The sequence below is a fragment of the Dermacentor variabilis genome, chromosome 2 (genome assembly GCF_050947875.1).
Source record: "Dermacentor variabilis isolate Ectoservices chromosome 2, ASM5094787v1, whole genome shotgun sequence".
Classification (NCBI taxonomy): Eukaryota; Metazoa; Arthropoda; class Arachnida; order Ixodida; family Ixodidae; genus Dermacentor; species Dermacentor variabilis.
In genome coordinates this window covers 45,608,032-45,623,365 of record NC_134569.1, presented here as the reverse complement: position 1 = coordinate 45,623,365, position 15,334 = coordinate 45,608,032, and the positions used below count along the sequence as shown (strand labels likewise).

At 48.7% G+C, this 15,334-nt stretch overlaps 1 protein-coding gene across 1 annotated transcript in view; it reads right to left on the bottom strand.

The window, feature by feature from the left end:
• The window catches only part of LOC142571747 (venom factor-like), a 120,873-nt gene that overhangs the window by 4,048 nt on the left and 101,491 nt on the right, over nucleotides 1–15,334 (bottom strand). Inside the window, exons 33-35 of the mRNA XM_075680325.1 lie at nucleotides 15,172–15,259; nucleotides 13,923–14,097; nucleotides 13,436–13,537 (exon numbers count right to left, since the gene is read on the bottom strand). Of these exons, the coding sequence (XP_075536440.1) occupies nucleotides 13,436–13,537; nucleotides 13,923–14,097; nucleotides 15,172–15,259 (365 nt within the window). The remainder of the gene's footprint in view (nucleotides 1–13,435; nucleotides 13,538–13,922; nucleotides 14,098–15,171; nucleotides 15,260–15,334) is intronic.

The following is a 15,334-nucleotide window of genomic DNA, read 5'->3' as shown; positions in this document are numbered from 1 at the left end:
ATGCCGACGAGCGCGTTCGCGCCGTCACGCCGAGGGACGCCGACGTTCAACGCTGGTAGAAGCTAGTCGCATGAAAATAGCGTTGATTCATACAAACACGCCCGTTTTTGAAAGTCGCGAGCACTAGGGTGCTTGCTGCACGTGTCCCGAATATCTGCGCTATATATATATATATATATATATATATATATATATATATATATATATATATATATATATATATATATATATATATATATATATATATATATATATATATATTTGTTCGCCTAGGAGCACTAGTTCTAGGTTGTAGCGGCAGGCTTAAGAAGGTCGGCGCTATATCGAAACGGGGAAGCAAAACACTTCTCATCGTCTTCGTCTCTTTCACCAGCACCATGCCCACTGCGCAGTGCCTTCAGTACAATCACTGCCCACCTAAAGTGTAGCCATCTTGGCGACCTAAGGACAGGGGAACACAGGGGGATCATGGCGCTGCTTGAGCCGGGAGACGTGGACAATTTCCTGGCCGTGACGACACTGGTCAGAAGGCGCTTCCGTTGGCTCGATGAGGTAGTTGACCTCGGATGTTTGTTTCAGTACCCGATAAGGACCGTAGTACTTGGAGAGCAGCTTGGAGGAAAGACCTGGAGAAGTAGAGGGCACCCACAACCAGACCAGAGAGCCAGGAGCAAAGCACTTAGCCGTAGTGGATGAATCGTGGCAATGCTTTTGGCGCCACTGGTCCTGCGATGTGAACGAACGAGCGACGTGGCGACATTCTTCGGCGTAAGCAGCCGCTCTAGAAACAGTCGTCAACACCGAAGCATCTGGCCGGTAAGGTAGAATCGTGTCCATGGTGCATGAAGGTTCGTGTCCGTAAAGGAGAAAGAAAGGGGACAAGCCAGTGGTGCTTTGCGTGGCGGTATTGTAAGTGTAGGTGACGAAAGGCAGAATGCGATCCCAGTTCGAGTGGTCAGATGAAACATACATAGCCAACATGTCGCCAAGGGTGCGGTTGAAACGTTCTGTCATACCATTAGCTTGAGGATGATATGCCGTAGTAGTGCGGTGAATGATGTGACACTCCTTTAGCAATGCTGAAATGACGTCTGAGAGGAAAACGCGACTGCGGTCGCTCAGTAATGCTCGAGGTGCTCCATGGCGTAAAATCAAGTTTTGAAGGATAAAACTGGCGACGTCTTTTGCTGTAGCAGATGCTAGGGCTGAAGTTTCAGCGTACAGCTTGAGGTGGTCGATAGCAACAATAATCCAGCGGTTGCCGCTTGGAGTGTAGGGAAGCAGGCCGTATAGGTCAATGCCTATGCGGTCGAACGCGTGCGCGGGGCATGGTAAAGGTTGCAAGGAGCCGGCGGCATGTTGAGGTGGCGTCTTGCGTCGTTGGCATATGTGGCATGACCGGACATACTGGCGAACGAAACGGTACATACCGCGCCAGTAGTACCGAAGCTGGAGGCGAGAGTATGTCTTTAATAAACCAGCGTGGCCGCGTTGTGGGTCGTCGTGAAACGTGGCGCAGATGTCGGAGCGGAGGTGTCTGGGTATAACAAGCAACCACTTGAGCCGCTCGAATTGTAGTTGCGGCGGTACAGCAGGTTTTCGCGAACGATGAAGTGCGCGGCTTGGCGACGGAGCGTCCGAGAGATAGGCGCTGGTGACTGGCTTGACAGGAAGTCAATAAGCAAAGAGATCCATAGGTTTTTGCGCTGCTCTGAAGGTATGTCGGAAATGTTGAGGGCGAAGGCTCCGCACGTGGAAATAGACGAGTGGACAAGACCAGAAGGCAGGGGTGACCGGAATAGAGCGTCTCCGTCTGAATGTTTTCGATCTGAGCGATAAACAACGTGGATGTCGTACTCTTGTAGGCGCAGTGTCCAACGGGCAAGCGGAGCAGTTGGATCTTTTAGTGAAGATAACCAGCATCGGGCATGATGGTCGGTCACGATGTCAAATGGACGCCCGTAGACATAAGGGCGAAATTTTCCGATAGCCCAAATGATGGCCAGACATTCCTTCTCAGCAACCGAGTAGTTCGCCTATGCTCTGGTAAGGATGCGGCTGGCATACGCGACGACGTACTCTTCGAAGCCATCCTTGCGTTGTGCAAGAACAGCGCCGAGCCCGACACCACTAGCGTCCGTATGGATCTCAGTTGGAGCAGAGGGATCGAAGTGTCGCAATACTGGAGGAGAGGCGAGAACGCGTCGCAGTTCTTGGAATGCGCCGTCGCACGCCGGGGACCATGCAAATAGATCAGAACTGCCGGTGAGAAGCTGCCTCAAGGGGGCGATGATAGAGGCAAAGTTATGGATGAAGGGTCGGAAATATGAGCACAGGCCGATGAAGCTGCGAAGCTCTTTGATGGTGGTTGGTTTAGGAAACTCGGATACGGCGCTAAGTTTCGTGGGGCCCGGGAGGATACCGTCTTTTGAAACTACATGGCCGGGAACAGTAAGCGTGCGAGCGACGAAGTGGCATTTCTTCAAATTTAGTTGCAGTCCTGCAGTGAAGAGGCACGCAAGGACTTGCTCGAGGCGGCTGAGGTGTGACGCAAAGTCGGTGGAAAAAAACACAATGTCATCTAAATAACCGAGGCACGTTTTTCACTTCAGCCCTCGAAGAATGCATGGTGTCCATCGTTCGCTCGAAAGTGGCAGGCGCGTTGCAGAGGTCGAACGGCATGACGGTAAATTTATATAGCCCATCAGGAGTTACAAAAGCTGTCTTTTGGCGATCGGCCTCTGCCATTGGCAATTGCCAGTACCCGGAGCGCAAATCCAGCGAGGAAAAGAATTCCGCTCCCTGCAAACTGTCCAAGGCATCGTCGATGCGCGGCAGAGGATAGACATCTTTGCGCGTTATTCGGTTAAGGCGCCGATAGTGAACGCAGAACCGAATGGAGCCATCTTTTTTTTTTTTAATGAGGACAACCGGAGATGCCCAGAGACTGTTAGAGGGCTGAATGATGGCACGCTCCAGCATGTCGTCAACGTGCTGTTCGATGATACGGCGTTCAGCGGCCGACACACGATACGGACGCTGGCGCAATGGTGTTTGTTGACCGGTGTCGATACGGTGAACGACTGCGGATGCTTGGCCCAAGGATGGTTGGTCAATGTCAAATGAGGAACGAAAACGTTGGAGGAGCTTGATTTCTGTGTGCTGCTCAGGTGCGAGTTCTGCGTCGACGGCACGAGCGAAGATGTCTACAGGGGCATCGGTCGCGGCGGAAGGAGTGACGGCACAAATCGGAAGTGATGCCGTATCACCGAACATGGTGGTCGGGGGAACGCAATCGAAAGCTTCAGAGGTACCCGGGCACTCGCCGTGAAGGAGCGATGATGATCAGGCGGACGGATTGCACACGTAAAGGGCAGCAGAACGGAAGCAGAAAGTTCCGGCGGCGCGCACAAGTGGCCGACGGCGTAAACAGGACAGATGAGTTCGCAGCAGAGTTACATGACACAGGAACCAGAGCGTCGGAGAAAGGTGCGATATGGATGTCAAAGGCGGCAATAACTTTAGGAGAATGATGGTCGCCAGCGTCAACAGACAGCACTGATAATGTAAGTTCGGCACGAGCGCAGTCGATAAAAGCTTGATTGGCAGATCGGAAATTCCATCCAAGAATAACGTCGTGTGAGGAACGAGATATGACGACAAATTCGATAACATACATAACGCTTTGAATGACAACCCGGGCTGTGCACGACGCTGAAGGCTGAATGCGATGGGAGGTTGCCGTATGCAGAGGAAGACAGGTAAGGGGAATGGCCACTTCGTTCAAATTGCGGCAAAGCTTCTCACTAATAATAGAAACGGCGGCCCCGGTGTCGATAAGTGCGTGTACGGTGACGCCGTCTACGGGCAGTTCAATTTCGTTGGCCGGGGCAGTTCTTGCCTCTGGAACTGCGACTGTTATGCCCCAACACTGGCACGCGTCGGAAAGCTTCGGCACGCGCCGAAGCGTCAAAAGCGTCGGTCGGAAACACGGCGAAGCGTGACGACGCGCAGCGATTATGTCCTCTGCCGATGCTAGAAGTTTGCCGACGCGAGGCGACGCTGCGCCTGCATGCACTAATGAGAAGCTGCGACGCGTCGCAGGCGTCAACCAATCGGAGGCTGCGGAGCCTCCGGCTGCTATGCCTATGATGGCCGCCCGGGCAAAGGCGCCGGCACCAACGATCGTCCGAGTTCCTTGGACGTACGACGCGCGCGATAGTGTTCCTGAAAGACAGTGTTGTAATAGTAGCCCGACAACGACACGGCCGACCGACCGACGACCGTGGGTTGTGGCAGTGCGACGTGGATCCGAAGCGACTTCGAACGACGCCGACTAATCCAACTTGCCTACTGGGTTCCGCCGGGCTCAGTCCGATCGTCTACTAAAACAGCCAACCGAATCACGATTGCCGCAACGTCTGTGCTTGTTGTATGTGTATTCTGTTGTGCTCAAAACGAATGGAAACATGTTTACGACCTCTGAAGTCTGGATCATCAGCACTCGCCTATCGCCGATGTTGTTTACGTTACGCATAGTCCTAGCGTGTCCATCGAGTTCGTAACTGGCGAGTGAACGAACTCAGCTGAGAAACTCTGTCGAAGGAAATGAGTTTTCAGGTCCGTTTGGTGCTGCAGTGATTTAAAATATGGCACTCCTCACTTCGTGTGATGTGTGATGTGGTGAATGAACCGTGTGGAAGTTGGGTTGGTCAGCCGCGGCGTGTTTCGTGTGGTGTCGGGTGACTCAAGTTTAACGGGAAAACTCTGCGCTGTTTCCAGTGGTAAAGATAACTTCCGAAAGCGAAAGACACTAGTAGCCGAACTATGGGAAGTACTTACATAATCAGCCGTGCCGCCTGTTTCAGCTGACACTGCGCTCTTCTATTCGGCATGTGAATCCAGTTCAGTACAAGTTCACTGTACTCATTCACTCACTTCTTTCAAGTGCTTCCGTCTTTTGGGCTAGTTGGGGATAAATCGCTCGTGTAGCAATCAAGAACGCTGACCCACTGAAGCATACGTGACAACGCAGTCATGTTTGAGTCAGTGCGTCCTTATACTTGAGCACTGCAAAAAGAAATGATCTGTTTGCAACGCGTGCCCCGTGTGCAGTGCATAGCAGGACCTGCATCATGCAAGACCTATGCATGTAGCAGCGTATACCACGATTGCTTCGATGCCCGCTTCAGAAGCAGCAAGTACTGAGTCATTGTAACTAATTGATTCTTTATCTCACTTTTTGTTTATGGAAAGTCTAGATGGTGTGAGTGCATTGTGGGGAAGGTGAAAAGTTAAAGGTGTCATCAGTGTTTTGTGCAGTCGGTATGCTTAAACTGCTGGAATCCCTTCAGCTTCTACTAAAGTGTTTCTTGCTGCGATACTATAAATTGTAGTCAGGACAAAGATCTACTCAAAACCAAGTTACTAATGCGTCTGCGCAGAATGTGTTTGATTAACAAGTTAACATTTCCACAACAACAATATGCCGACGCACAGCATATGTGCTTACAATAAATACATTCCGTAAAGGTGAATGACTGGGCCTACAATATCAAACTTTGTAGTAGCACCGTAAAAAGTGCTGCCATGCGTATCAGCCACAATGAAACTGCTGCACGTCAAACCTTCTTCCATGGAGGCACCTCTATAAAGACTGTTCGGGCCCTTCCCATTCTGGGTGTAACATTTAGCTCTTCTCTCAACTTTTCCACATATGTCACCAGCACTGTATGTAAGCATCGGCCCATTCTTGGGTTTGTGTCCCTTGTCTCCCTGATGACCTAAGGTTTTCCGAGCACTCTACACTTCTATCGTTCTGTCACGACTTGAGTAGTGCTTATCAGTATAGTTCCCGTACCAAACTCGCGAGGCTAACAAACTTAAGCTTGTTCAGCGCCGGACAGTACGCACCCTTTACTCCCGTCTTTTCGGTTGTCGCAAGCTCATGCCAGCCTACGAGGATTGCCTCAAACCCCTCAGGTAGCATACCCTGCAATACCAGCGCAACATTGCACCACTCTATATTGCAGGGTGCTTGACGACTCTCTGGACAGCACTAATCTTTGTTCAGTTCGTCTGAACAAGTGGTCAGCATAGCCTGAGCCCTCATCGCGCCTCTATGGCCCGACACCACAACTCCATGATTATATCTCGCATACAGAGCTTTATCTCCACCCCCCTGGCCATTTGAATTCTCCTTCCTTCAGACTAAATTGGCACTCCTGTGTGTTGTGCACCTGTCGAAAGTGTGCGTGTGTGCCGTGCTGTGTTATTGAGCAAGTGTGTGTGCACGTGCGCGTGTGTGTGTGTGCAGGTGGAGGGGAAGGAAGTGCCTTCTGCATCCTGCGAATTCCTGCTCCAGATGTCTGGTTACCAGATGCTTTAACATACAAGCATCAGCCTTTTTTTAGTCTAGAGTGCCAAGTTACCACTAAGATTATTATTATTCTTATTCTTATTATTAGAATAATCTCCACGACCACATTGATTGTGTGGAAGCCAGCGAGACACATATTTCAAAATATTTCTGGAGCTTTGTGGGCTCTCACTCTAAAAAGAGTGCCAAAGATGTACGTCTTCATGAAAATAGTGGTGTTGCCTCGAACACTGCTGATGCCATTACAGAACATTTCTGTTTGCTATATGATGTGAAATATGCTTCAAGTAACCTTCCTTCTCAGTCTGGTACAGTGTACGCTATCAGTCAATGAAAACCTTGTTTCTAAGTAGATGAAGTGTCTTAAACTTTCCCTTTCTTGTGGTGTTGATGGTATTTCCTCCGCAAAGCTTAAGACGTATGGAAGCATACTTGTTCCCTGTTCTCACAAGCATCTTCAATAGTTCCCTAAAGTCTAGTACCTTTTCTAGCACTCGAAAGGTAGCATGGACATTGCCCATGCACAAATCAAGGTGCTGGATGGGCAGTTACTAACTGCCGACCTATATCTATCCTCTGCAGTGCGTCAGGTGTTTGAATCTATATTGGATTCCTCGCTTTCTGTTAGTGCTAAGAGCATTTTAATAAATGAACAGCATGACTTTGTGTGCCGACAACTTAAAACTCTTTGAGACTGTCAACAGTGTTCACCACTGCATCGACTTCCAAAAAGACCTTTTTTCGCTCTCAAACTGGTGCAGAAACAATAAGTACTCTTAAATGCTTCCAATACTATGGCATTAAGTTATATGCAGAAAACACGCACCATGTGAAATTTTGATACACCCTACATGATGCTCCACTCCTTAGGGTCGATGAAATGAAAGATCTTGGTGTGTACTTCGACAAAATGCTAAGCTTCTCTTCACATAGATAATTACACAACATGCCCTTCACGCTCTTGGAATTGCATGCCGTATATTGCATGATTTCCACTCACCTGTTGTGTTTCTGAAATTCTGCTGTGTGCCTCCAACTACTAGAGTATGCCTCTGTAGGAGGGGGTGCAATGAGCAAATCTAATTCTGACCTCATTTAACGCATCCAGAATAAATTGATAGCTATCTTAAAGCACCACTATTGCCATTTTGGCGACCACAGTTGAGCCTTCTCAAATATACTTCAACTCGCACCTCTAGATTCAAGACTTACTTAGTGACGCTTTTTGTTCCTGTATAAAGTGGTCCATGACATTATACATTCCCTAAAGCTTCTTGATCATATGCATTTGTTCGTGCCGCAACAGTACACCAGGTAGCATTCCACATTCGTTGCCTGGCCTTGTTGCAAGATTGTGCTGTATAATACTCGACTCCAAAACATACTTCAGAGTTCATTTCCTGTGTTTTGTGTATCTGTAGATAATCACGTAGGATTTAACTCCCTTTTACTTTTACTCGTTTCCTTTTTTCCCTATTTGTTTATTTATCTTGCATTTTTTTGTCTACTACATTCATGTTTTCTGTACATTTTGCCTCACATAGTGCTCGTTAAGTGCACCAGTACAAAGGCCCTCTAGCTGTTCCTGTGCACTACAATAAATATTTGAATGATTAATTATTATCGTAGTATAAAATCGTGCTTTTTAAGTATGTACTAGTATACTATTTCAGAGCAGTAGCTTTCGTGCAATTAAAAAAAAGGGCATGAATTAAGAAAGTGCAATATGCTATGTGCCTGATCATATGCATTGTGCTATTAATTTCTTCTGAGTTCTAATAATGGCTGGCTACTGTATGCAGTGTTGTGCAATAAAATAATATGTCACAGCAATTATTGTGTGCCTCGCAGAACAAATTGAATATATCTTTCTCGGTCAAAACATCATAGCAGGCTGAAAACAATAAACTGCATTTTTTTGTGGTGACGAAGTGTATAAATTGTGAAAATAACCTGTTCATATATTTCTTATACTATGCAAATGAGCTGCTCCCATACATTCGAATAAGCGCTTCAATAGTACGACTTGGCAAAGGGCAACGAAAGACCACTATTAAAACCCCCCAATTCTCAAGCTCAAGCTCAAGGCGTAAAGCCAGGGTAAAACACATGAACAAAAGTTACTCTAAGGACAAGGAGGCGGTCTTCACCGACGCAGCCCGCTATCGAGACAGGAAGAGTTTCGTGGCGGCAGTTACTAGCCACCGAGGCAATCACCTCACGAGCGTCACCGCGAACACGGCACATGCCGAAGCGGCAGAGAAGGCGGCCATAGCACTGGCCCTCACACAAACCAAAGCTACATACGTGATCTGCGACTCGAAAACGGCAATTCGCAATTTTGCAAATGGGCGCATCTCGCAAGAGGCGTATCAGATACTCCAGCGACATCCCATGCACCAGGGAGAAACCGACGTTGATAACCGAAGGCATTTGCTATGAATCCCGGCACACACTGTAATGAGCACCCCCAACGAAGCGGCTCACGGCGTTGCTCGAGGCCTGACTCACCGAGCAGCATCGGAGGAAGAGACCCCGCGGGGTACTGCAAACGTCTGGGCATGGGAGGATCGCATGACCAGTTTTCACGACATCACGGCACACTACCAATTACAAAGTCGCATATACCCATTCCCTCACGCTAGGTTAGACAGGACGCAAGCAGTACACTTCAGAAAATTACAAACAGACTCTTACAGAAACCCGACTCATGCACGCCATGTATCCAGACATGGACACTACAAACAGATGCACATCGTGTGGCGAGGTTGCCACACTAAATCACATGTTATGGGAGTGTCGGGACCTAACAAACAAGTCGGGCAGTGCCGACCCCTCCGTCTCTTCCTCCGCCAGCCTCCAGTCACGCTGGATGACCGCACTGCTCAGCTCTGGCCTGACAGCACAACTCTGGGCCGTCCAGCGAGCCGAGGAAGCCGCTTCGAGACAAGGTCTCGGAACCGCGTCCGCGGCGGGTGCCCAGACCCACTAAAAAGACGCCGGACTCAAATCTTGTTGATTTGAAATAAAAGGTTACGCTCTCTCTCAAGCTTGCATTATCTGACGGTATGTCATTTCATTAATGTAAAGAAAGACAAACTTGACATGTGGAAACCAGTTACAAGAGAACGTGGCCCTTACACTGTGAAAATGTTTTGTAGCAATACACTTAATGTGAAGGCCTCCGGATGCGGTGTTGATGCATCAAAACAACCTAGAATAATAGAGGTGCTCCATGGGCTAGATTTGACAGAATCAAGAATCGGGGGGAGACAAGCTACGAATTACATACATTTTAGCTATTCTAGATTTCTTTTTTTTTTGTGAGTGCTACAGGTGTTTCAATTTTTTTTTGCTGATTTTCTCAGAACCCACTTTTTCACGTTTCTTTCATTCACCAACAAGCATAATTATATTGACACGGATGCTTTATCTGTATCCGGTTACCGTATTTCATCGGCTAAAATATGTTAAACGTTATCGCTCGGTGCAGGATGCGCCTGAACGTATCGGAAGTTTCGCGAATCCTATCGATGGTTCTGTCTGTTGTCGACGAACCTTGTTAATCTGATTGCATACGCGACACGAATTGTGTAGTAGTTTGTGGAAGGCGCGCGGACACCAGCGAATAGGCTGTAACTTTCGACGACTGATGTATGCAAACCGACGCGCTTGACACGCAGATGAGATTTTCGACGATTGCCGACATTGCTCGCCGCTATCGTTGCGATTCAGTCGGCACTATTTATTTACTGTCACTACTACGTGGCAATATTTCCAGCACAGATTTTTTTCAGTGATACTTTGCACGCCTAATTCTTACATGGTTGGCTGTGCAATAAGCTACCAAAAATGAAATGGTACAACAGTTTTTGATATGATATGGCATCGTCCTGCAGGTTTCTGCAAAGCGATCTTGCAGACAGATGACGCGCGAGCGCTGATATCGATATTTTGTGCACTATTGTTACTTCAAAAATAAAAACAAACTGTTGCGGCAGGCGTATATTCATTATTCCAACGTGTTTTTTATATCTAAACGCGCATACAGATCACTAACTTATTGTTTCACGCTTAGTTTACAGCAGGCTGTTTTAGGCCGGACTTTGACCGATAAAGATAAAATAGTCCAGGAACAGTGCGCCGCAGCCGAGGAGCGAGCTTCGGCGCGCGTGTGTGTGAAGTGATTTTTGAAAAGGAGACGGAAGAGATGAGTGCAGCGCCGTAACTGTCTCTCACAGGAGGGCACCTCAACAGCACTGCACGGGGAAGGGGAAATGGGGAGAAAAAGGTGAAAGAGAGAAAGACGGGAGGAACGTGGCAAGGGCAAAAAAAAAAAAAGATGAAAATGCGAATGCGGGGCTCAGAGCCGCGCTCTCAAGTGCATCGCATTGCAATAGTCCAGCAGTGCCGAAAGAGCGTGCTTCACGATGGACGAGTGGGCTGCAGGGAATAGCAGCGCGGTCGCCGTATCGCAAGTCAGTCCCAGTCGTCGATAGACTGTACACAAGTCCGTGCACTCCACACCGAAGGCAGGGCAGTTCGCTCCAGTGGTTGCGTGCCCTCTTCCTCCGACCAACGCGAAACGAAGCCTTCGCTTGTCGACGCGCGCCGAAGCTTGCCGACACGTGCCAGTGGTTGGGGCATTAGTTTTCTTCTCGAGCTGGGCTGTGTCGGCGAACCATCGGGGAAATGGATCGGCGACGCGGGGAAGGCGACCGGCGTGAATCGAAGGGGAGGCGACTGTAATACGAGTCCGGAGGAAGGCTATAGATGGGCCGTCCCGCGGAAGTCGAGCAGGCCTGTAGCTTGAGGCGCCCCCACTGTCAGGTAAAAGGGGGACTGCGACGGCGGCAGAATCGTGCGACGTCGCCCGAAAAATAGCAGCAATAGCATATTGGCCGGTTATCAGGTGTACGTCAGGGATTTACGACAGGGGCTCCAGAGGCCAAGTAAGGGCCGATTTACGCTCGAGCCGCCCATTGCCGCAAGCCGCACCGCACGCGTGCGGTCGCGCGAAAGATTGCACGTATCAAGCACTTGTGCACAAATTTCGGTTTACAATGTGTAAGGTATACACTGTGCAAACAGTGTAAATGGTAATTTGTGCACAAGTGCTGGATACGTGCAATTTTTCGCGCGATCGCAAGCGTGCGGTGCGGCTTGCAGCGATGGGCGGCTCGAGCGTAAATCGGCCCTAAGGGACGACAATCGGACGCGAAGGTGGCGGCGGCACATGGAAGGTGCCGGAGGCCCGGTAGGCATCAGGAGCCGGAGGAGCGTAAGGCCGGGCGACAACGTCAGCGTACGTTAGCGGTCCAGTTGCAGGCTGTGGAGGAGGGGCAGATGGCAGCGCCGCGGCAGCTTGCGTCTGTATGACGTGACGAAGCAAAGGAGCCAAGGTTGCCGACGGCTCGGGTGTGCTATTCGTCAGAGTGAGTTGGCGTGCGACTTAATGACGGATGAAGTGCTTTATCTCCGGCATTAAAGCAGGGATGTCGGCAGCGTCACGGCCGAAATACAACGGAAATAGATCCGCGGTGTCCTGCTGAGCAGCGCGTGTTGATGCACGCTGCTTGCGCAGCTCGTCGTACTGCTGACAAAGTTGCATGACCTCGGCGATTGTCTGGGGACTCTTCGCGACGAGCATCTGGAAGGCATGGTCATCGAGGCCTTTCATGACGTGCTTGACCTTCTCAGCTTCGTTCATAGATGAGTCGACGCGTTTGCAGAGCGAGAGCACGTCTTCAATATAACTGATAGGCCTCCTCCTGGCGTTGAGCTCGACCATGCAAGCGTTGCTCAGCGCGAAGCCGGTGAACGGCGGGACGGCCGAAGACCTCAGCCAAAGTTGTCGTGAAAGCCGACAAGGTGTTAAAATCGGCTTCATGATTGCGGAACCATAGGTCTGCCACGTTAGTCAAGTAAAAGATGATATTTGTGAGCTTGGCGCGGTCGTCCCACTTATAGCGGCTTACACGGTCGTATTCGGCGAGCGAGTCTTCCACGTCGTGGTTGTCTGTGCCGCTAAATATAGCCGGATCGCGCTGCCTGAATGCGCCAGAGCAGACGATGGCCGGGGGCCCGGAAGCAGCAGCCTGGGACGGTCCCGGTTCATCCATTGCAATAGCTGGTGGTAGCGTCCGACTGCGGAGTTCCAGGATGTCGAAGAGAAACCCAGCAGCTCTACCAAATACAACGGGGGTGGTCGCCTAGCAGCACTAGTTCTAGGTTGTAGCGGTATGCTTAAACAGGTCGGCGCTATAACGGGGAAGCAAAACACTTCTTGTCGTCTTCGTCTCTTTCACCAGCACCATGCCCATTGCCTTCAGTAATACATATATATATATATATATATATATATATATATATATATATATATATATATATATATATATATATATATATATATTGCAAAAAAAAGCGACGTGTTTGCCGAAATTTATCCAACCGGAAACGCTTTTTAATCATTAAGGCGCAAGTCACTGCAGAACAGTCTGTATAAACATGCAACGCTTGGCGGTGCTTTTTGTGAGCTGTTAAACGTGTGTTACTCTTGCTGAATCCGTGCTCAGCCGCGTCAATCTAGGTCCATTTCAAAAAGCGCCTATTTAGGCGTTCCGGTGAATACACCTGTACTAGAAGTGGTTGCTGATGTCCGGCAGCTTACAGAACATCGTGGCCCGTATTCGCAAAAATGCTTTTAGGGCTTCAATTGTTCTCGTAAGAGCAAATTTCAGGTAATCCTGAAGCTGTGTATATTATTAGCGGAGCTGGCCGGCCCGCGGCAAACAGCGCTGACGAACGAAAAGCTTTGTGAATACGGCCCCGTATTTCTTTGCTTTATAATCACACGAAGCACATAAATTTGATCAAAGTGCTTACTTTCACAACATCAGACTGTATTGCTGCAAGTTAGACATACAACTCTCTATCCGAATGCAAAGCAATTGTTCGGCCTATACCATCCCTCCAAAGCCGGCACGTACGTCAATATATACCATCTCTGCGAGTAGTCGTACCCATACGTATGTGGCAAAGGGACGAGTGTCTCACCTTCCAAGCACGTGCACACATCAGAGTGGCCCGGGTCCTTGCACTCCATCTTCAGCAAAGGGCTTGCACTGTTCGGTGCGTAGAACTTGGTGCACGATATATCTAGAAAGTAAATTGCATGTGACGGAAGTCTGAACGAGTCGCTTTACAAATAAGACGAAAAAGTTTGATCAACCTCACAATAATCCTCAAAATGAAGGTCGCTGTGGATGCGTTGCAACGGCCTTTCAGAACATCGATATCGAAGGACTGAAAGCGATGACCTGTTTGGCCAGATATTTCGGTGCCAGAGCGAGGTGGGGTTGCGTTCGCGTAAACATTCATCCGCAGAGCCGTGGAAAGCACGTAATTTTTGCTGCAGAGACACCAGCACGCTTCACTTTGCACAGACCACCAGTATACGTATTTTAGGAACAAGCATCCGCTGTTTCTATATACGTGAATCGCTATTAAGGCTGTTCCAGGTGCGTCGATACGCGCAGCTTACCGGGATTGTAGTATGCGTAAGCCTTCACGGAGCTCGACTGCAGCTTGCTCACGGCGAATTTTTGATCTAGATCGAATTCGACGCACACATCCTTGTCTGCCGGAATGGTGGGGAGGTAAAACACCACGCTCCTCTGGCTCAACTCATAGTGGTCCACAATTGTTTTGTTGACGAGCTGAGAGAAAAAAAAAAAGACATTGAGCGGCTCAGGGTGGGGTTCACACAGTTTCACAGTAGATATTTTACTGATATCAAAATCAACGTTGCAACGTTCATTAATAATATTTGGGGTTTTACGTGCCAAAACCACTTTCTGATTATGAGGCACGCCGTAGTGGAGGACTCCGGAAATTTTGACCACCTGGGGTTCTTTAACGTGCACCTAAATCTAAGCACACGGGTGTTTTCGCATTTCGCCCCCATCGAAATGCGGCCGCCGTGGCCGGGATTCGATCCCGCGACCTCGTGCTCAGCAGCCCAACACCATAGCCACTGAGCAACCACGGCGGGTGTTGCAACGTTCATTAACCGTCATCTAAATCCCAGTACATAAGCGCTTTACACTCTATCCCTATCAGATAGCGGCAGCCCCACAGCTGATGATCGAACCCACGACCTCTTCCTTGCTAAGCAGCAGTGCTTCATAGCAACTCTGTCACTAAAGTAATTAATTATTAACATTTAACGCGCATATTGTTTGCATGGATTGGTCCATTTGCATCAACAACATATTTTACGTACGGGAACAAGATAGATTCTTTAGGAATTTGTTGTCTATCGAAATTACTGTTTCTTATACGTGCACCGTCGGATCTAGGTCAGTCTACGAAATAGTACGCTCCATGCCTAATTATTTTCTTTCGTTCTCTGCATGATTTGTTCTACCCGAGTGGTAAACATTATTCTAGACACCGAACCCTCTCCCCTCCCTACCTCTGCGTCATACGTTGCAGCCTAAGTAAGGCTTCGATACATAAAACCACATCAACTAAATAAATTAGGGCAGCACAAAAACAAACGAACAAACAAACAAACAAACAATAAACGCAAGTCATAAGTAGGTTTCAGCTCTATCGACGGCGAAGCCAAGTAAGATAGATTAGCTTCCAAATATTTTCATGGCATTTGAACGATTAGGGCGTGAATCTTCTTTCTTAAAAGAACTGCGTGGTAGAGAAAACCAAAGAAATGGCTCACATTCCCATCTTGACTTTACTAGGTGGTAGTCACATGGTAAGGCAATTCTTACCTTTTGCAAGTCGGCTTCAACAGGCTTAAAGCCTGACATTAGTCCAACGTCTAGTATGGCCATGCCTCTCACATCTTTCTCCAGGGACCTACGAAGAGAAGACGTAACCTGTGTATTGCATCTGATGATAGAAGCACTCTATGAAGGCTTTAGTATAAGAAAG